Source organism: Pristiophorus japonicus, chromosome 8 (genome assembly GCF_044704955.1).
Source record: "Pristiophorus japonicus isolate sPriJap1 chromosome 8, sPriJap1.hap1, whole genome shotgun sequence".
Taxonomy (NCBI): domain Eukaryota; kingdom Metazoa; phylum Chordata; class Chondrichthyes; family Pristiophoridae; genus Pristiophorus; species Pristiophorus japonicus.
The window spans coordinates 92077733-92100617 of record NC_091984.1 but is presented as its reverse complement, the minus strand read 5'-3'; the positions used below and the strand labels follow the sequence as shown (position 1 = coordinate 92100617).

The following is a 22885-nucleotide window of genomic DNA, read 5'->3' as shown; positions in this document are numbered from 1 at the left end:
AGGGCCAAATGGCCTACTCCTGCACCTATTTTTATATGTTTCTATCCCATGCAGCTGGTGGTAACTCCAGACTAAGCTGGTTACATTAGCGAAGGCTGGGTAGTTTAAAAAAAATAGAATTGAGTCCTCCTAGTAGCAAACTTTGCAAGTTGACTTGGAGTTACTTGGGCACCCTCACCTCCAAGTCAGAAGGTTGTGGGTTCAAGTCCCAATCCAGGGACTTGAGCATATAAATCTAGGCTGACACTCCAGTGCAGTGCTGAGGGAGTGCTGGATTGTCGAAGGTGCCGTCTTTTGAAAGAAATGTTAAACTGAGTCCCCGTCTTCCCTCTCAGGTGGACGTAAAAGATCGCATGGCACTATTTCAAAGAAGAGCAGGAGAATTATCCCCAGTGTCCTGGCCAATATTACAAAAACAGTTTAGCTGGTCATTATCATATTGCTGTTTGTGGGACCTTGCTGTGTGCCAATTGGCTGCAGCATTTCCCACATTACAACAGCAGCTACACTCAAAGTACTAAATTGGCTGTAAAGCACTTTCAGAGGTTAGGTGATCGTGAAAGGCACTATATAAATGCAAGTGTTTATTTTTCTTTTGGGGTTACTGCTAGCTTGGTGAAACCCATGAGTCAGGAGCCAGCAGCAGTAGCACCAGTCTTAGGCACCATCAAAGCAATTTAAAACAGTCTTATTTGTTCACTGGTTTTCTTTCCATTCCTGTGTGAAAGTGCCTCTGTCAAAACTGTAAACTCTGTAAAGTCAGCCATACAGAATAGATATACTGCTCTGTATATTATGCTGTGAAGAAATGGACCATGCCCCTGCTCATGATTTGCTTGCACCAGTATTTATTTCTGTATCTCTGAGTTAGTAATTACACATTATACAAATGAGTCACATAGAATTCTTCAACAATCTCCTTCAAAAATCTCGACAGTACCTCAAGCTCAGTTTAAATTACTATAAAATGGGTTAAGTTCATAATAAAAAACCTTTTGCAATATCCATGCATTGTATTAATCCAGCCATTAAAAAAAAATCACATAGTTACTAAGTATATGCTCACCAGTTTAATTTTAATCAGCCGTGTATACGAAGTGCCAGTGGCCTTCCTTTACCCAGCTGTCAAACTGTAGACAAAGTTGCCAACTGGTTCAATAATGTACTTGATTCAACAGCATGGCTTAAAATTGGAGCCCGAATTAAATTGTTGGTGAGCAGACGATATATTGAGTGGAAGATCAGCAGATACGTAATAAGCAATTCATGTATAGCTCAGTACCACACCACATAGCGCATTTATCTATTGAGTTGCTAAAATGTGTTTCATTTATTCATGAAAATGTATGCTGTTGAGAGCAAATCCAATATAGCTTTTAATATATCTATTAATAAAATGTTATACAAAGACATGTGGTTATATGAGCTTTATTATGTGATCGTCTATATTGCCTAGTGTAAATAAACTGCTAAACCCGGTCTTGTTTGATTTTATTCACGCAGGAGCGGCCCTCACCTTAACTTTTCCTCTGGAAACTGGTTACTAGAACACCAGAGGCTTTGAACCTCCCAGGACTGCGATGGAAGCTTGTCCATGATATTAACCAACAGCAAGCATTGTGGAAGGGCCAGTTCCGAACAGAAATCTTAACATGAATGGAAACAGACATTTAACAAAATAATCACAGGTGGCTGAATCAAATACCTGTATTATATTATTATATATGTGGCACTAAAAATAATTAAAAATCAGTTATAACAAAACTCAAAGTATAATTAAATCATTAAAATCATTGCCCTGTTCATAATTAAGTCACCATTATTAAATGGCACTTAAAAGTGTTAGAATGCACTGTTATTTACACAATAATCTGGGAATTTGACTACCTGCTTCTCAGTATGGGATGTGTATGGATAGGACTTTCAAAATTACAGAATCAGAACACAGAAACCAAAGGGTTCTCTCTCTCACTTTGCCCCATCCCAATCCCTAAAATCATTTCAAAAAGGACAAATTTGCTGAAGAAAAAGAGCTATTCATCTTCTAGGTAAATGTTTTTCTATTTTCAGTTCTAACTTATGGACTGCAATAACCAAGGAAGTTAGGATTGGCTGAATTAGAATGCCACTATCTACTATGCGTACTTTTACAAATTGATTCCTTAAAATCATGGGGCCCAAAATTCCACATGGACTTTTTTTGGCGCTATTTAAGATTACCGACCAATTTTTTAAGCCGCGGCAGCGCCAAAAGAAGATCCAAAGTTTTGCCATTTTTCGGTTTGAATTTGGCGCCGCGCAGAAAGACCTTATCTTCTGTGGGTGGAGCTAATTCACAGCGCCGAAAAACAGAGGCTCATTCTCTGCGCATGTGGGAAGAAAACCTCCCGTTTTCCACCCCCCCCATGTCATGTGTCTGCCACTTTTAAAGAGGCAGCAGATCTGTAAGTACCTGTGAAATCGGGGAGCTGCAAAGCTAAAAAGGAGATCCAGAGAACTCAACATATATATCCTAACAATGGAGACCGAATCTGAAGGGAAAAGGGCCAAAACATTTACTGAGGACAATCTTCGTCATCATAGGCAGTCCCTCGAGATGAGGATGACTTGCTTCCACGCCAAAAAAGGATGAATTCACAGGTGTTTCAATGAAGGACCTAATATTCGAAGTCCTGAACTACATCCTAAGGGGTGGAAGATGTCTGTGTGTGGATATTTTTTAATGTGTGGTGGCCGTTGCACACCAGCCACCATACAGGCTTGACAGAGTTAGGTCTTGATCCAGTGGCAAGGGCTATCTAAGACAACAAGAGACATGCTCTGCTGCACGGACTCAGTGCGCACACATATTGCAGTGTGGGCTGGCCTGTGCTGCCCCTAGGCCCCTAGCCCCAAACTCACGCCTCTCCTGGGCCCATGAGACCCTGGTTGATGCCATTGAAAGGAGATGGCAGTAGATTGGCAGCAAGGGTGCCGGCAAGTTGAAACCCTCAGCAATGAATAAAGCTTGGGATCAAGTGGCACAGGAGTTTTCGGCAGTACCGCAAGAAGTGGCAGGATCTTGGCCAAATAGTTAGTGCAAGTAAGATTTTTATATATGCACTGCAATTACTCAAATTGTAAATGTGATTATCTGTGTGTGCCACAACAGCAGAAGGCTCCTCTCTTTAAAAAGTTGTATTTTCATCTTTGCAGAAGAAGTTGTCACACAACAATCGTGAGCAGGACAAAACACGTACACCATTAGAAATGAGGGTCGCTGGTATGATTGGTGTTGGCTCCAGAAGATCGACCACCCTTGCACAAGGTGGGCCCAGCTTCCCGAGAGAGGGCAAGTCCTGCAAATTCCACAGTCTGGTTTGGTTAAATGTTAAGTACCGTGTGGGCTACGCTTTGGTTGAAATGGGATGTACTCTCCTCTGGCTACGAATGTGCTATCATTCATTGTGGTCCTTCAAATGAGCCTGCGCTACGTGAGCTTATGCCCCCTCCCCTGCTATCCATTCGTCTGTTCTGTTCTATTTTGCAGTTGTTGCACATGCATCAGTGAATGAAGGACAACCCCCCCCGCCGCAGCACCAGCACCGGTGGGTGATGAGCAAGATCTTTCACAGCATAACGAGGATGAGGATGAGGAGGAGAATCAGGGGGAGCAGGAAGACGCCGGTAATAATGAGACAGTGACATTGAATTTGGAGGAGGTGGTGCTGGAGGACAGGCATGTACCAAGCCCTTTCAATGACGCTACGACGGAAGTGACATTTTGTGGTTGTACATCCTCCGATGTCGCGGCGGGTCCCAGTGGATTGCAGCAGGATATGGGTGACAAGGGGAAGGAGAGCTCAACACCGCTCTCTTGGAAATGCATGATACACCGGAGGTGGCAGAGCTCATGGGAATGAGTGGGGAGAGCATGGAGCTAACCAGATCGCTCACGGAGACCACGGGTGGGATGAGTGGAGAAATAGCAGGACTGCCACGAGGAATGGAAGCAACACTGTCGGCAGGAGTAGCAACATTGTTGGGAGAGATTAGGGAAGGAATATCAGAGATAGCTGGTGTAATACGGGAACACACCCAGGCTGTCATTGGCCAGCAGCAATCAACGACATAAATTGATATCACTCCCACTCCAATCCCTAGACCAACCTTGGTTGATCCACAGCCCGAAAAGGCCGAAGAGGCCCAAGCCGGGCCTTTCAGATTGCCGTCTCCTGTGTCCGTTAACCGAGAAGTGCAGCACCATACCAGAGACAGTAACAAATACCTTGGGGTCACCAGCAATAGGGCTAAGGCTGCGGCAACAGCCAAGGGTAGTGGCAAGTGCAAGAGGGGCGAGGGCAAGGGCGGGCGGCAGTGTTTGAATAAGGGGGTAGAGAGATGGCTGCAGCTAAAGTTTGTTTGTTGCTGCTGTTGTGCTGTTCTTTTATTGTTATTTAAGTGATTTTAATTGAAAAGTTTAAAGTTTGATACAAATATTTTTATTAAAGTGCAGTACCAGTGTACAAATGTTTAATAAACTTAAATATTTTTTCAAATAAACCAGAATCATGTACATTATTTTTTCAACAGACAGTATTTTTTCCAGTTAACCAACATATATTATTTTTTCAAGTAAACCAAAATCATGTACCTTATTTTTTTGCAATAAACCAACACATTATCTGCATAATTTTTTAAGAAGAACAGGTGCAAATAGACACAATGATCAAACATTCATGCTGAAAAGCGTTCAAGGATTAGCTGCTGACGCAACGCTGTTGCAACGGCGTAAGGTCCACGAGGCCTCCTCTTCTGCCGTCGTCGTCCTGCGGGTTGAGGGGCTGGCATGGGCTTCCCATCCTCCTCCTCCTCCTCCTCCTCTTCCTCTTCCTCTTCCTCTTCCTCTTCCTCTTCCTCTTCCTCCTGCTCCTGCTCCTGCTCCGCCCTAAGGTGGCCCTTCAACATCCAGTGCCTGTTCCCTCACGATGGCTAAGTTGTGCAGCATGCAGCAGAAGACAGTGAAGCGACCGACCTGGTCAGGGGCGTATTACAGTTAGCCTCCAGTGTGGTCCAGGCATCAGAAACGGTGCTTTAGCACTTCAATTGTCTTCGACAATGTTGCTTGCGGCTATGTGGCAGATATTGTAGCGACGTTCTGCTTCTGCCATGTTTTTCGGGGGGGGGGATCATGAGCCAGGTGGCAGGCCCGTAACCTTTGTCCCCCAGCACCCAGTTCTGCCCATCTGGCTGCTGCTAAAAGATAAAAGATACAGCGGTCTCGCGTAAGATGAACGCATCATGGATGCTCCCTGGATATTTGGCATCCACTGCCATGATACGCTGCATATGGTCACACACAATCTGTACATTTAGGGAGTGGAACCCTTTTTGGTTTCGGTAAACCTCCGAATCATCTAAAAGGTGCTCGCAGGGCAATATGTGTACAGTCAATGGCGGCCTGTACCTTGGGGAAGCCAGCAATTCTTGAGAAGCCTATAGCCCATTGACGCTGTGCTTCCGTATTCATTGGGAACTTGATGAAGTCGTCACTCCGTGCATACAGTGCAGTATTCACCTGGCGAATGCAGCTATGTGTAGCATGCTGCGAGATGCAGCATACGTCCTGAAATGAGCTAGAGGCATAGAAGGCAAGTGCTGCAGTCACCTTCACTTCTACAGGCAGTGCAATCCTCCTCCCGCTTCTACATTGTATGTCCGCCTTTATAAGCTGGCATATCTCGGTGATCACCTCCTTTTGAAAGTGCAGCCTATTGACACACACTGCCTCACTCAGGTGCAGGTATGATCGCCTCTCTCTGTACACACGATCTGGGTAAGGCCTCCTCCCCATCATTCTGCGAACTCTGATGCCTCAGATATTGCTACCTAATTAGCCTTAAGCAAGCATACAATATGCATGCAGTAGATGTGGCACTGTTAGAATTGCCCCCATTGCTTAAATTTGCTTCATAACAAATTCAAGTACCCACGAAAAGAAAGCACACACAACCTTCACTCCAAAAGGTTGATGCCCGAGTCGATCGGACTCACTCTGCACATGCACAACACTAGACTCAAAGCTTGGTTTCATGAGTGACGCAATGCACAATTGTGAGTCTGCACAGATTTCGGCCAGAAATGCATCATGGAGAATCAATGATGATGGGGGAGAGGGGTAAAAGAGTGAAAATGTACAATTTTGCAAAGAACTGTTGATGTCCCATCTCCTCCGCTGCTCCGGGTGGGCTCGAGGCAGTGTTGGCGCGCCGGCCAGCCGGCAGGATCACTCCCTCGGCAGAACACAGGAGCTCGACGCTTGGCTTCCACCACCCCCTCCCCCCCCCCTGCCCCGCGTGCCCCACCCCCACCGGCCGGGGCTTGTTTGGAAGCCCGGAGCAGCGGAAGAGACGGGATGCAAAAAATTGGGTGGTGGTGGAACACAAGGTCCCCTCTCGCAATTTCACTTTTCAACTGGAATAAATTTTGTCTTTTCCCTCCGCACGTTTTAAGTATTTTATATACAGTACAATTATTGTTCCCTCCCTCCAAAAAGGTACAAGTCAGCTCAGTTTAGAAAGATGTCGTCGGTAAAGCTGATTTCGATGGGCTCCCGATTTGCTACGGTAAGGTTTTTCAAGGCGGCCTGAGTGGTCCCCAGCACCATTTTTTTTTTTTTAAATCCTTATTGGCGAAACTCGCAAAAACGGGCAAAAATGGCGCTACGGGGTGGGTTTGACCGCGGGTGATGGTACGTAATCAAATCGGCCCTTACCTGTTAAGGACGGCGAAACATGCAAAATTAAGTTAGCTCTAAAAAACAGATACCCTGTACTGCCAAAAATTTGGCGCTAAATGGTGGTGAAGTTTGTACCCTCTAGGGTGTTTGAAAACAACTTATTTATACAGTACAGTATATAAATATAATGGGCTAGGTTCAAATAACACTATACACAGATATGGCTATACTTACAACATAAGCTTCAAAATTATTGTTTGAGGGGCATGAGATGATATTTGGCTGGAAAGGCCAATGAGTCCCATCAGCTGTTCCTGTCAAGTAACTGTGATAGAGGATTTTCTTTGCCATGTACTGCAAGCATATTTGTGATCTTACACCAAATACATTGCACTGGTGTGCAAATTACATCTGCAACATTTCATCATCATAGGGCAAATAGCTGTGCAACTCTGATGTTCATTAATGTTATTATAGGGCAAATTTAGCTGAAAACTGTATACTGTTGTTTCAAGTCAGTAAAGTAGTTAACCTAACCTAGGTTAGTTATTTTAAGGAGATTAAATCAATAATTGGACCATCATTTCATGAACTCACCCAGGTTATCTAGTAACACCATCTCCACAAAGGGCCTGAACAGCAGCAGCTGTGAGATGAGAGCATCCAGAGCAACTGGGACAACACAAGCAATCTGATCACAGGGTCCATCAGACAAAACTGGTGCATACAAACTAGGAGGGAATTTACTGCACAAAGAGTTAAAAAGAAAAGTTAGTTATCCAATACGTGCAAAAGGTGATCACATTTTAAATTTATATTTTTAACCACCCATTTAAAAAAAGTTATTTTCTTGCATTCTCATTGCTACAGTCCCCAAATAAGTGGTTGCAAAGCTGTTTGTTCCCAGATCACTTCCGATGCAATGAAACTAACTGCGAGATGGTGCACAAAAGATGCTTGGGTTGACTCGCCCACAATTGTCCTTTCCTCCCTAAAGGAAAACATTTTACACCTGCACTGTGTTTTCTTTTGATTGCCTAGAGAAGGTCAGCAACTTGCTGCGAAAGGAATCACAAAAATGAACAGAGTCAACCTAAACATTTACTACAATTCAAATTCTGCAGGACAATGCAATTTAAATTAAGAACAAGAGAGAACAGGATATGGCTCAACTGTGATTCCCTCCATAAGCAAATAGCCTTCTGACACTCCCTACCTAGGTTCACGCATGCACTATCAGTTTCCATCAAGACATATCCCAGCAAGAGTCAGCAACTTCAGGAAAAGGAAGGAAGGAAACAAAGGGGGTGGGGGAGAGGGGGGGAAACAACCCATCCTATCACCGAAGGAAGACCACCCCTCCAGATTTCAAACCTGTGCCCTTCAGAGAAATGAGACAAGTGCATTAGCTAGTTAGCCTGTAACTACCTCATTTATATTTATTGTAGGTTTACTGTACAGATTCATGAACATCACACTCAGAACTGATGCTGCTCGCCGGTGTGTAGCCCTACCTGTACATCTGAAGATAAAGATGGTGCAGTAGATGGCAAGACTTTGAGAGGAAATCAATGAATTCCTAAAATTGAGAGAGTAAAACAGAATTCAGAATTTGGAAGATTGATGCAAAATCAGGTTACAAATGAAAATGCCAGTTGCAGTTGATTTAATAGAACAGACCATCTGAAAACATTTTAAAATGTGCAACCAACTTCATTATTCTCTATTATTCAAAAACTGATTACTAAAGATCACGACAACAAAAATATTTTATCCTGCTGAAAATGACAGTTAAAGGCAAACATGATTTTTTTTTTAAATTACCGTTTCCTTAGATAGATATTGGTGCATTTGAACATAATTTCTGAAAAACAACAATCAAAGATAGCACTTCCTTAGTCATCATGATACGTAACTTGCCAATAAAGGTGTATGTTGATGCCATGTGGTACTGAGCCATACAGCAGTGTAACAGAAGCAATACTTTACCTCTAATTATTAATATACCAAGTAGAAATTAGATTGTGTGTCATTTTAATCAGTAGGACTGAATAATCAGTGCAAAATAAGAAATCATATCTTAAACACCCTCTCCCTTTAAAGTGATTGTTGTAAAAATAAAAAGTATATCTGGGATGACTGCAAAATTAAATGCAAGAGTCAAGATTAACTTTATATCCTTTCATTAAAGATTAACAGTGTCTTATAAAACTTTTACTAAAATGGTAACCTTGAAATAAGTGATATTCACTAGTGCAATATATACACAAGATTTTACAGTGCCTGATAACAGCTCGTATTACCTTTACATAATGCACCAGTGTGTTGGCAAAAAAACGGCACAGCTTCATGGTCTTCTGGAAGAGTTTGGAATCTGTGGTGTTCGTGTACCCCTGGATGAAGCGCAGATGCTTAGTAAAATATAAACCTCAATCTCTTTACATTGACACATGAAAACTTATGTGGAAAAGCTAATGCTTACAAAAGGTCTGGATTTCTGTACATTGGCTCAAGTTAAAGGAGATCTCAGTAGCAGTTTACCAGCACAACATAGTTATATAACTAGTTCCAAGATGTCTAGGGGTTTAAAAGTTCCTTTGTTGAGAGATGCTGGGAACTAGTTAGGTCAGCGCAATGAGTCAATATAATAATTTCAACATAGTGAGAATGTACAGAGCAGGAAGAACACATGGAATAAATTGTTACAACTTAAGTACAAGAGAACCCGACACCTGTTTGTGTGTGTTTAAAAAGTAGGATCAGGGTTAAAAGTAGTAAGTTTTCTAACAAGTCTATTAGCTTTTGGAAAATTAATTGAAAAATAGAAAAAACAAAGGGAGGGATGGCAGAAGAGAGAAAGGGTTCCTGCTGCTGATCACCACCTAACAACATGTGTCGGAAAGTGTGCATGTACAGACAAGATTGGTTTGGGTGCAATTCTGCCCTGACAGTGAAATATTGTCTGTTGTCACTCAATGTTTAAGCATTTAAGCAAACATAAGACAAATGAACATTTGAATGAGTGATTACAGGTGGCTATCCTAGCACAAGCCAGTGCCTTCAAATGTTTTGTATTTTTTTCATTAAAAAGCACAGAGTAGTCATACAGACAGATAGTGGAGAGGAACGGACTAAAATGGAATTGGTGTTCAGACCCCATCTTTTTTGGGGGGTGGGGGGGTGTGGGTTGGAGAGGAGTGTCACTTTTGCCCTGAAAATAAAATCTCCAATGATTTCCTTGTTCTGCTAAGTCGTTCATCAGAAGCTATCATTCCAGTATGACTGGATCAGTTCCAGGATATATATTCTTTTCTTAAAAGTCTAGCATGTATCTCTCATTTGTCACACGTGTTTCTTGTGTCACAACTTTTTTCCCATCACACCTGAGTATCATGTCTGTGCATTATTTGTGACTGTAAAAGTTGTATTTCTGAGCTGCATAGAAGTATTCAATCTGCCCATGGTCGCAGTGCCACCAATACCAGCTATTTGCATTCGCCAGCAGTGACATTGCTGCTCATGGAGGAACCTTGGAAAACTTATTCTTCAAGTGAATGGTTCTCCTGTGAGAGTAGCCTTGCCATGTTTATATTTTGCCAAATGCAGGGCTGTCATTGGCATAAGAGTTACTGTATCTGGAAGCTCAGACAGCAACTGATAAACTCCTTACATATCCCTATCACTACCTGGCCTGTGGAAAGCAGGTGCTCAGCTGTTCTACTTCAAGAAAGGATAACTGGGAATTGCTCTGTATCGGACAATGCTGTTCTGCAAAGATTTCACTCTCTGCCAATTATCACACATTAAACAATTTGTATATTTAAAAACAAGATTTATAATTACCACTCCTGCAGGTTGGTGCATTTGCTCAGCTAACTGCAAGCATAAATTGAAAGAAGAGAGAATGTCCTCACAAAGACCAGCAACAAGTTCATCATGCGGCAGCTTACTCGTGAGCAATACCCGGTGCTTCACACTTATTCTGGAACAGAAAATGTCAAGCTGTTACAAAAAATATCTCATGTATAACAATGCTATAAAACACTTGTTTTCCCTCTGGTCAACTGAGTGAAAAAGCATCTCAAATTTTAATCAAAGACAGCGACACCTTTATCTCCACAGCACTCTTGTGGGATGGTTATGCTGCTTTGCACTATGTAATCCCAATGCTGCAGTTAATTCCATCCCCCTTCATTTCCAATGGCATTTAATGGCCAAGAATCAGTTGAACAGTAACATCTGTTTCAGGAAGAAGTATATTTAGAATTGGGTAGTGCAAGAACTATCTTTGTAAAAGCCCAAAATACTAGCATCAGTCTTTTGGAAGAACAGGAAATTGGGGGAAAGCAAATAAAATATTTTACCAATACAGCTTGTACTTACTTAATAAGGAACTTCCATGTGTTAGCATGTAGGGCATGGTCCATCTTGGAAATGACTGAACAAATCTCCAAAACACTGTGAACCACTGCAAAATAGGAGATATTTACAAATAAGCAGCTACACAAAAAGAATGCCAAAGTGTCGCTAAAGATGAGAAATATTTATCTCAGTGATGTCAATATCCAAGAAGCATTGCCATAATTTTAACAGTCACAAATTAGGTGAAGGCAATTTCTCAAGAGTGGTATTTCAAAACAATATTTTAAAATTAAAATCAGTCATTAGGTTCTGACCTATCCATGTAACTCAATTCAACAACATTTATACTGCAGTGAGTAAATTGCATTTCAGCCATTCATTTTTAGGTAATCTGTAAAAATCACATTAAAAGAAAAGGCACTATTTGATAGTATTAACATCTAACCCATTATAAAAAGCCTGGATGTACTAATCCTCCTTCATAATGAATTTATTCCATCTTATTCACAGCTTATGATTGGAGTTGGAGGTGTTATCTTTTTCAGAATAATTCACATGGCAGGAATCAGGATGGAGGCTGTTCACTAGGTTGATTCTGGAGATGAGAGGGTTGACTTATAAGGATAGGTTGAGTAGGTTGGGTCTATACTCATTGGAGTTCAGAAGAATGAGGTGATCTTATTGACATTTGTAAGATAATGAGGGGACTCGACAAGGTGGATGCAGAGAGGATATTTCCACTCATAGAGGAAACTAAAACTAGGGGACATAGTCTTAGAATAAGAGGCCGCCCATTTAAAACTGAGATAAGGAGAAATTTCTTCTGAGGATTGTAAATCTATGGAATTCTCTGCCCCATAGAGCTATGGAGGCTGGGTCATTGAATATATTTAAGGCGGAGATAGACAGATTTTTGAGCGATGAGGGAATAAAGAGTTATGGGGAGCAGGCAGGGAAGTGGAACTGAGTCCATGATCAGATCAGCCCTGATCTTATTGAATGGTGGAGCAGGCTCGAGGGGACAAATGGCCTACTCCTGCTCCTATTTCTTATGTTCTTATGTAGTCACCTTTGGTCAAATCTCCTGTTACACAGAAGTTCATTTTGACTTAGGAGTGTAGTAACGTGGGATTAACTACACAAAAGAAACTCTATCACACTGAAATGGATTGGAAATATATCCCTACAAGTCATCTTTCCAGATCATTGACAATCTACACAAAACAAAAATGTAATTTAATTTTGCAGCAATTATATTTCACAGTTTGAAAACTAAGTGAATGCTCATTAAATTTTACACTTTAACTCATCCAATGAATATAATGCCAAAAAGAATGAACTCCAGGTCAGTGTATCTCCCCATGTCATGCAAACCTATGTTGTAGTTTCTGTTATGCTAAAGAACCATGGATAAGAAATACTGGGCCGGATATTGCCGTGAGCAGCAAACAGACAGCACAGGCCATTCATTAGCCTTGCATTTGCTCACAGACTTTCTATGGGCTTTTGCAAGGCAAATTGGTGTCACCCAAATATCCAATCAGCACAGTGCTCTGTACTAGGCATCTGGGACCTGTGCATCTCCTTAACCAATCAGACTGAAGAATCATTAATGAACAGCAGAGAGTCGAAAACAGGAAGAGTAAATTAGAACAGTGAATTTAATGTCAAATCAGGTACAGAAAGTGAAATAAAGAAAGATTGGATTGAGAGAGAGAGAGAGATAAAAATACAGAAAGAAAAGTAAAAATAAATGTATTTAATTTTTTTAAATCTCCAACAATAATTAAACTCTGGAAGAATGAGACTCCACATTGTAAAAGTTAATTTTCAGTGCTCGAGAGGTTGTTTGGCAGTAATTAAGACTTAAACATTATTAAAAGGGTCCTTAGATTGGAATGGATAAACCCTTAAGTTTTGTTTAGTCTGTATCTACGACGTCAGTACAGGAACTCAACACTGTTCAATATATTTGAATGGGGAGCCAGATGGCAAGATGCCTTTACACACAGCTTACGAAGGGAAGTGCATCTTGGACAGCAACTTCTAGATTTACATCATTAACTGCGCATGTGCACTTGCCAGAAGTTGCTGTCCGATTTGCGCATAAATAGCAGTGTGCATAGTTAGATTCACCATTATTTTCACAGCAAAATCCAGAAAGTCTTAAACATGATGGGCAATCAATAAAAATTACTGAGCAAGTATTATTGAACCTACACACAGAATTCCAATTAGCAATACAGTATAAATATACACATTCATTCTTAAACAAGATAGATAACTTTCAGAAATTACGCACCCGTTACCATATATGCAATATCTTCATCAGAAGCAGCTGCCGATTCTAAAACTATTTGATCCAGCAGTTCCATGAACCGCTTTTGAAGGGAATATGCTTCCTTAAATAAAGATTGTAGCAGGTCTGCAACCAAGTGCAAGTGACCATTGTATAAGGTCTCACTGTCCTAAATAGAGGTAAAAAGCAGAGTTGTCAGCTAAAGAGCAATCCCTGTACAAGGCAGGCAAGATTATCAACATAATGACACATCAATACACTGGAGTACTTGTTCTGAAGATAGAGAGTCCGTTTTAGTTACAATTTGACTTTTTTTTAAAAAAAAGTCATACATTTGCTAACCCATATACACACAATGCTGAACAGCAATATAAATAAAAAGTATTATAATCATCACATAGGCCAGCTCATACCTCCCTTTGACTCCCTCCTGAGAAATAATTATGCTGGTCCTGTGGTGGAAGGTTGAGAGAAAGACAACAATAGCGAGAGAGAGAAAACAAACTTGTATTTATAGAACGCCTTTCATCTCCTAAGGATGTACCTGCTTCACAGAAAATAAATTACTATTCTAGTCGATGTTTCTTTGAGGAGGGAGTGATGACGGCAGTTTTAAAAGGGAGAGGGGAAGTACCTGAAGAGAAAGATCCACTTACATTGTCAGCTACCATGGGACAAGGAAGATTCATGGGATGGCCAGCAATTCATTGAGAATGGGTTCAAGGGAACAGTGGGTGGACATCATGAATAAAAAGAGCTGAGAGATGGTATGAGGGGCGATAGGAGCGAAATACGGCTAGGGCAGGAGGTAGTCTGGGGAGTGATTGGCAAAGAGAAGGAGGAAGCAGTCCTGAAGTAGAGCTAAAACCCACTTTTTCAATAGTTAGTGTCATCTGTGGCTCGGTGGTAACAGTCATGTCTCAGAGTCGGAATATCAGACACTTCAGTACATAATCTAGACTGACACTTTAGCGCAGTACTGAGAGAGGGCTACACCATCAAAGTGCCATCTTTCAGATGCAAGGTTAAACTGTGGCCCTGTCTGGTCAGGTGGACATAAAAGATCCCATGACACTATTTGAAGAAAAGCAGGGGAGTTCTCCCAGTATCCAGGCCAACATTTATCCCTCAACCAACACCACAAATAAATTATCTGCTCATTTATCTCAGTGCTGTTTGTGGGACCTTGTTAGACGCGAATTGATTGCTATAGTTCCCTATATCACAACAGGGACAAAACTTCAAACCTTTGGCTTTGGAGTGCTTTGGGATAGAAACATAGAAACATAGAAAATAGGTGCAGGAGTAGGCCATTCGGCCCTTCGAGCCTGCACCACCATTCAATAAGATCATGGCTGATCATTCACCTCAGTATCCCTTTCCTGCTTTCTCTCCATATCCCTTGATCCCTTTAGCTGTAAGGGCCATATCTAACTCCCTCTTGAATATATCCAATGAACTGGCATCAACAACTCTCTGCGGTAGAGAATTCCACAGGTTAACAACTCTCTGAGTGAAGAAGTTTCTCCTCATCTCAGTCCTAAATGGCTTAGCCCTTATCCTTAGACTATGTCCCCTGGTTCTGGACTTCCCCAACATTGGGAACATTATTCCTGCATCTAACCTGTCCAGTCCCGTCAGAATTTTATATGTTTCTATGAGATCCCCTCTCATCCTTCTAAACTACAGTGAATAAAGGCCCAGTCGATCCAATCTCTCCTCATATGTCAGTCCTGCCATCCCAGGAATCAGTCTGGTGAACCTTTGCTGCACTCCCTCAATAGCAAGAACGTCCTTCCTCAGATTAGGAGACCAAAACTGAACACAATATTCCAGGTGAGGCCTCACTAAGGCCCTGTACAACTGCAGTAAGACCTCCCTGTTCCTATACTCAAATCCCCAGCTATGAAGGCCAACATACCATTTACCTTCTTCACCACCTGCTGTACCTACATGCCAACTTTCAATGACTGATGTACCATGACACCCAGGTCTCGTTGCACCTCCCCTTTTTCTAATCTGCCACCATTCAGATAATATTCTGTCTTTGTGTTTTTGCCACCAAAGTGGATAACCTCACATTTATCCACATTATACTGCATCGGCCATGCATTTGGCCACTCGCCTAACCTGTCCAAGTCACCCTGCAGCCTCTTAGCATCCTCCTCACAGCTCACACCGCCACCCAGCTTTGTGTCGTCTGCAAACTTGGAGATGTTACACTCAATTCCTTCATCCCAATCATTGATGTATATTGTAAATAGCTGGGGTCCCAGCACTGAGCCCTGCGGCACCCCACTAGTCACTGCCTGCCATTCTGAAAAGAACCCGTTTATCCCGACTCAGTTTCCTGTCTGCCAGCCAGTTCTCTATCCACGTCAGTACATTATCACCAATACCATGTGCCTTAATTTTGCACACCAATCTCTTGTGTGGGACCTTGTCAAAAGCCTTTTGAAAGTCCAAATACACCACATCCACTGGTTCTCCCTTGTCCACTCTACTAGCTACATCCTCAAAAAATTCTAGAAAATTTGTCAAGCATGATTTCCCTTTCATAAATCCATGCTGACTTGGACCGATCCTATCACTGCTTTCCAAATGCACTGCTATTTCATCTTTAATAATCTAACATTTTCCCCACTACTGATGTCAGGCTAACCGGTCTATAATTACCCGTTTTCTCTCTCCCTCCTGTCTTTAAAAAGTGGTTTTACATAGCTACCCTCCAGTCCATAGGAACTGATCCAGAGTCGATAGACTGTTGGAAAATAATCACCAATGCATCCACTATTTCTAGGGCCACTTCCTTAAGTACTCTGGGATGCAGACTATCAGGACCCGGGGATTTATCGGCCTTCAATCCCATCAATTTCCCTAACACAATTTCCCGCCTAATAAGGATTTCCTTCAGTTCCTCCTTCTCACTGGACCCTCGGTCCCCTAGTATTTCCAGAAGGTTATTTGTGTCTTCCTTCATGAAGTCAGAACCAAAGTATTTGTTCAACTGGTCCGCCATTTCATTATTCCCCATTATAAATTCACCTGAATCTGACTGCAAGGGACCTGGAGGTCGTGAAAGACACGAGATAAATGCAAGTTCTTTCTTACTAGTTAATCTCAATGGAGATTGCTGAGTTTTTCCAGTGTTTTGTTTTTATTTCAGATTCCAACATCTGCAGTATTTTGCTTTCTGCAAAACAAAAATCTCCAATTTTCCCCCAGGAACGAGGGGCAAAATCCACTCAAAAAGTATGTTACTGCTGGTGCCAGCTCAAGAGCACCAAAGATCACCATCGTAAACAGGGAATAACCCAAATAGAAAATAAAAAATTATAAAACAGAAAGATTTTACTTTTTGTAGTCTATTTACGGTATCTCACCTTACAGTGACTAAAGGTATTCTTCAGAACATGAAGGACAGCCGAGGATAGTGAATGAATGTTTGCCAAGGCCAGAGCCTTGTCGAGTGTGCACATATGATGCACAAGATTCATCAGAACCTCCAAAAGCTGGACCTGAGACTGTGAATAGAAAACAACAGAAATTATATTAGCTGTCTGCAGAACATATGATTCACATGTGCAGGTGGATCACATACCTTCTTATGAAAACATTCTATTTTTCAAATGCGTGTCAAATTAACATCATTCGATTTCAAGGCAGTGGTGTCTCTAACAATCTTTGCAATACCAGTAGAACTAATATAAAAAGTATAATTTTATCATTTATCACACTGCATAACTATAACTAATAAATTTCATCTGCCATTATTTTGTAATAATACCAGCATCGAACCCTGGGGCACCCCATTCGATACTTCACCCCCACCCTCCATTCGATACCTCCACCCACTCTGGCATAACGAGTACTTGTTTTCTACCCTTCCGCCATTTTCTTATCCACGCCAATGGTTTCCCCGGAATCCCCAGTTTTCAGTTTAACTGATGGCCTTTAGTGTGAAACTTTTTCAAATGCCTTTTGAATGTCCAGGGCTTACCACAGTCTACTTGAGTTGTCACTTCCTCAAAAGGGCTTGAGAAGATTGGTCGGGCAGGATCGCTCCTTCTAAACTTTATTGTACAACTAATCCTTACGTTTACTCCTGATAATCTAGTATTTTACAAGGAATGGAAGTAAAACTAATGGCACTGTAGTTGCCTGACGTGTCAGCTGTAGCTCAGTGGGTGGCATACTCGCCTCTGAGTCAGAAGGTTGTGGGTTCAAGTCCCACTCCAGGGCACATAAATCTAGGCTGACACTCCAGTGCAGTGCTGAGGGAGTGCTGCACTTTTGGAGGTGACTTCTTTCAGATGAGACTTTAAACTGAGGCTCCGCCTGCTCTCTCAATCAACATAACAAAAACAGATTATCTGGTCATTATCACATCAGTTTGTGGGAGTTTGCTGTATGCAAAATTGGCTGCCACATTTCCTTACATTACAATAGTGCTTACACTCCAAAAAATACATCATTGACTGTAAAGCGCTTTGAGACGTCCGGTGGTCATGAAAGGCGCTATATAAATGCAAGTCTTTTTCTTTTAATTGACCTCAACCCTTTGGTGGTTCACATGCGGTGACATAGACATTCACATCACCAGCATCACTTACATAAACTTTCAACTATAAAATGAGGATTAATAATAAAAAAAGAAAAGAATCATTTGATCTCTAAAAAGGTCCAACCTGTATCGTGTTCCTCAGTGTTGCCTGCAGGTCAGTGTTCTGACTGGACAAGCCTCCTGCCTGCCGGGATAAGTCATTTGTAAGCTCATCAAACAACGTAATTGCCTAGCAGGAACAAAACCATCATGGATTTTACTTTTCAGCTGCGGAATGATTTGTAATCATTGAAACTAAAAGAATGGGGGGAAATAACTCCAAAAATGATAAGAAATAAATATGGTTATAAGTTTGTAATTGCAAGATTTGTTTTGACTTGTGAAATGTCCACAACTCATTTTGTATCTTGAGCGAAATCCGTATGACAGCTAGACTCAGATAATGCAACAATAGTAAGATACCAGATACAGTATTACACAATTCCAAGAGATTGTACCATTGCCCTTTCAATGTAACACACAATATATCAGAGGAAACCAAAACGTAATGGTCAGTGCTTTCTAATAGCTATCCAATGAATAGACTAGAAAGGTCCATAGTTTGAACCCTGGTCTATGCCAAGTCAATTAATTTCAGCCTGGAGGTTGTGTTGCCAGCCCGGTACCAGGGTTAACGATATCTCCTCACAGCTAGAGAAAAACTTGGAGTAGGAGGGGGAGGATCCAGTTGTTGTGGTTCATGTAGGAATCAATGACATAGGTAGAACTAAGAATGAGGTTCTTCTGAGGGAGTTTGAGGAGCTACGATCTAAATTAATAAGCAGAACCTCAAGGATATTAATCTCTGGATTACTACCTGAGCCACATGCAAATTGGCATTTGGTCAAACAGATCAGAGAGTTAAATACATGGCTCAAAGAGTGGGAAGAAGGGGTTTAAATTCATGGGGCACTGGCACCAGTAATGGGGAAAGAGGGAGCTGTTGCGTTGGGACAGGCTTCACTTAAATCAGGCTGGGACCAGTGTCCTGGCGAATCGAATAACTAGGGCTGTCAATAGGGCTTTAAACTAAAAATGGGGGGGTGGAGGGGTCAGGTGAAGGGAAATTTAGCAATCTAAAGAGGAAGGTCGATACAATAGAGCATTGTAGCGATTTGGGTAAAAATAAGCAGAATGTGACAGGAAGGGACAGAGAGTTTAATGGTAGCAGTGCAGCAGAGAATAAGGTCAAAGCAGGGAATAATGGTTAAAAAAAAATGTAATTAAAGGCTCTTTATCTAAATGCACAAAGCATTCGTAACAAGATAGACAAACTAGTGGCACCAATAGAGATAAATGGATTTGATCTAATAGCCATTACAGAGACATGGTTGCAAGGTGGCCAAGGTTGGGAACTAAGTGTTTCAGGTTACTTGACATTTCAAAAAGACAGACAGAATGGAAAAGGAGGAGGGGTAACCCTGATAATAAAGGATGACATAAGGACAGTAGAGAGAAAAGATCTCGGCTCGGAAGATCAGGATGTAGAATCAGTATGGGTGGAGATAGGGAATAACAAGGGGTAGAAAACGCTGGTGGGAATAGCATATAGGCCCCCTAACAGAATATTAATCAAGAAATAGTAGGAGCTTGAAACAAAAATGCAATAATCGTGGGGTACTTTAATCTTCATACAGACTGGTCAAATCAAATTGGCAAAGGTAGCCTGGAGGACGAGTTCATGGAATGCATTCAGGACAGTTTCCTAGAACAATACGTCATGGAATCAACCAGGAAATAGGCTATTTTAAATCTTGTTTTGTGTAATGAGACAGGGTTAATTAGCAATCTCATAGTAAAGGATCGACTGGGGCAGAGTGATCTTAATATGTAAGAATTTCACATTTCATTTGAGAGTGACTTGCCAAAGTCCGAAACTAGAGTCTTAAACTTAAATAAAGCCAAGTACATAGGTATGAAGGGTGAGTTGGCTAAGATTGATTAGAAAAATAGATTAAAAAGGTATGGAGTAGATAAGCAGTGGCTAGCATTTAAAGAAATATTTCATAATTCTCAACTAAAATACATTCCATTGAGAAATAAAAACTCCACGGGAAAAGTGATCCATCCGTGGCTAACTAAAGGAGTTAAGGATAGCATTAGATTGAAAAAAGAAGCTTATAATGTTGCGAAGAATAGTAGTAAGCCTGAGTATTGGGAGAGTTTCAGAAACCAGCAATGGATGAACAAAAGATTGATTAAAAAGAGAATAGAATGAGAGAAAACTAGCAAGAAACATAAAAACAGATTGTAAGAGCTTCTACAAGTATGTAAAAAGGAAGAGAGTAGCAAAAGTAAACGTTGGTTCCTTAGAGGCTGAGACAGGAGAAATTATTATGGGGAATAAGGAAATGGCAGAAATGTTAAACAAATAATTTTATCTGTCTTCACAGTAGAAGACGTGAAAAGTATACCTAAAATGGTGGGGAACCAAGGTTCTAATGAGGGTGAGGAGCTTAATGTAATTAATATAAGTAGAGAAAAAGTACTAGAGAAACTAATGGGACTAAAAGCCAACAAATCCCCTGGACCTGACGGTCTATATCCCAGGGTTCTAAAAGAGGTGGCTGCAGAGATAGTGGATGCATTGGTTTTGATCTTCCAAAATTCCCCAGATTCTAGAACGGTTCCAGCAGATTGGAAGGTAGCAAATTTAACACGACTATTCAAGAAAGGAGGGCGAGAGAAAACAGGCAACTATAGGCCAGTTAGCCTGACATCAGTCGTCGGGAAAATACTGGAATCCATTGTTAAGGAAGTGGTATCAGAGCACTTAGAAAATCATAACATGATTAGGCAGAGTCAACATGGTATTATGAAAAGGAAATAGTGTTTGACAAATTTTGAGGATGTAACTCGCAGAGTAGATAAAGGGGAGACAATGGATGTAGCATATTTTGATTTCTAAAAGGCATTCGATAAGGTGCCACATAAAAAGTTATTACACAAGATAAGGGCTCATAGGATTGGAGGTAATGTATTAGCATGGATAGAGGATTAGTTAACGGACTGAAAACAGACAAACGGGTCTTTTTCAGGTTGGCAGGCTGTAACTAGTGGGGTGCCACAAGGATCAGTATTGGGACCTCAGCTATTTATAATCTATATTAATGACCTAGATGAAGGGACCAAGTGTAATATAGCCAAGTTTACTGACAATACAAAGCAAGGTGGGACAGTAAGTTGAGGAGAAGAACACAAAGGGTCTGCAAAGGGATATAGATAGACTAAGTGAGTAGGCCGTAAGATGGCAGATGGAATATAATGTAGGGAAATGTGAGGTTATTCACTTTGGTGGGAGGAATAGAAAAACAAGTATTTTTTTTTAAATGGTGGGAAACTTTTAAATGTTGGTATTCAGAGAGATTTGCGTGTCCTCGTGCAAGAATGCTAGCATACAGGTACAGCAAGCAATAAGGAAGGCAAATGGCATGTTGGCCTTTATTGCAAGGGGGTTGGAGTGTAAGAATAAGGAAGTCTTGCTAAAATTATACAGGGCCTTGGTGAGATCACACTTGGAGTACTGTGCAGTTTTGGTCTCCTTATTTAAGGAAGGATATACTTGCCCTGGAGGTGTTGCAACAAAGGTTTATTCCTGGGAAGAGAGGACTGTCTTATAATTAGAGATTGTGTAGAATGGGTCTATATTCTCTGGAGTTTAGAAGAATGAGAGGTGATCTCATTGAAACATACAAGATTCTGAAGGGGATTGACAGGGTAGATGCGGAGTTGTTTCCCCTGGCTGGAGTGTCTCGAACTAGGGGGCACAGTCTCAGGATAAGGGGTAGGTCATTTAAGACAGAGATGAGGAGGAATTTCTTCATTCAGAAGGTTGTGAATCTGTGACATTCTCTGCCCCAGAGGGCTGTGGATACTGAGTCTCTGAGTATATTCAAGGCTGAGATAGATAGATTTTGAGAGTCGAGGGGAATCAAGGGATATGGAGTTCGGGCGGGAAAGTGGAGTTAAGGTCAATGATCAGCCATGATCTTATTGAATGGTGGAGCAGGCACGAGGGGCCATATGGCTTACTCCTGCTCCTATTTCATGTTCTTATGGATGGTGGTGAGGGAGTTGGTTTACAGTTAGTCTCGTTGTCTTTAGGCTAAGGAGGGGGGAAAACATCCAGGATTCCCTCTCCAGATCACCAGCCAGTGACCCTTGCTAAAAATGCACATGTGGAAGTTAGGTGGGGACAGGATTGAACTGGGTTATGATGTGCCTATGGTGGAATATTCTGTCAACTCACACATGAATTGATGGCCACATGGTGCCCATGGAACAGTACTCTAGTAATGACTGAATGCTTCCAGTGAAGAAAATTGGCAGATCAAAACAGAATGGGCTACATGTTTTTGAAATTAAGTTTTAACAATGAAGTACAATAAATAAGGATACATTAAAACTAGAAAATTGACATACCTTGGGTAATACTTGAGAGAAAAACTTCTGTTCTATCTCAGCAAGGCTGATGTGGGGCAGAAACTTGTCTGTGAGAATCTTCAATACTCCTTTAAAAAGGTCAAGTAATTTTAGTACGCTTGAGATTCCTAATTTATAAATTGTACAGTGCGCTTTGCTTCAGAACTGTAATTTTTCATTTTTCTATATTTAGTTGTAACATCTATTTGCAAAGAAGTCATATAAATAAACAACACACATTAAACAATGACCAGCAATACACTAGCCCGGATTTTGCAGTCAGCAGTGAACAAACGGCGCTCGCCATTCATTACACATACAGGTGCCCAGACTTTTAGGGGGCTTTTGTATGGCAACTTACAGACAAGCAACAGCGTATCTCTTCAAAATCAGATTGAATAACCCTCACTGAGGCACGCAGAGTCTAAACCAGGAAGTGTAAGATAGAATATTTAATTCAATGTAAAAATCATGTACAGAA

The 22885-nt window shown here is 41.3% G+C and overlaps 1 protein-coding gene across 3 annotated transcripts in view; it reads right to left on the bottom strand.

The window, feature by feature from the left end:
* The window catches only part of firrm (fignl1 interacting regulator of recombination and mitosis), a 64936-nt gene that overhangs the window by 38077 nt on the left and 3974 nt on the right, over nucleotides 1–22885 (bottom strand). For 2 of the 3 annotated variants that reach the window (XM_070887081.1, XM_070887082.1), the window contains exons 3-12: nucleotides 22405–22493; nucleotides 18068–18172; nucleotides 16763–16903; nucleotides 13383–13548; nucleotides 11102–11186; nucleotides 10562–10700; nucleotides 9022–9111; nucleotides 8233–8297; nucleotides 7316–7464; nucleotides 1517–1646 (exon numbers count right to left, since the gene is read on the bottom strand). In XM_070887081.1, the coding sequence (XP_070743182.1) occupies nucleotides 1517–1646; nucleotides 7316–7464; nucleotides 8233–8297; nucleotides 9022–9111; nucleotides 10562–10700; nucleotides 11102–11186; nucleotides 13383–13548; nucleotides 16763–16903; nucleotides 18068–18172; nucleotides 22405–22493 (1159 nt within the window). The remainder of the gene's footprint in view (nucleotides 1–1516; nucleotides 1647–7315; nucleotides 7465–8232; nucleotides 8298–9021; nucleotides 9112–10561; nucleotides 10701–11101; nucleotides 11187–13382; nucleotides 13549–16762; nucleotides 16904–18067; nucleotides 18173–22404; nucleotides 22494–22885) is intronic. The other variant, XM_070887083.1, reaches the window with a different exon arrangement.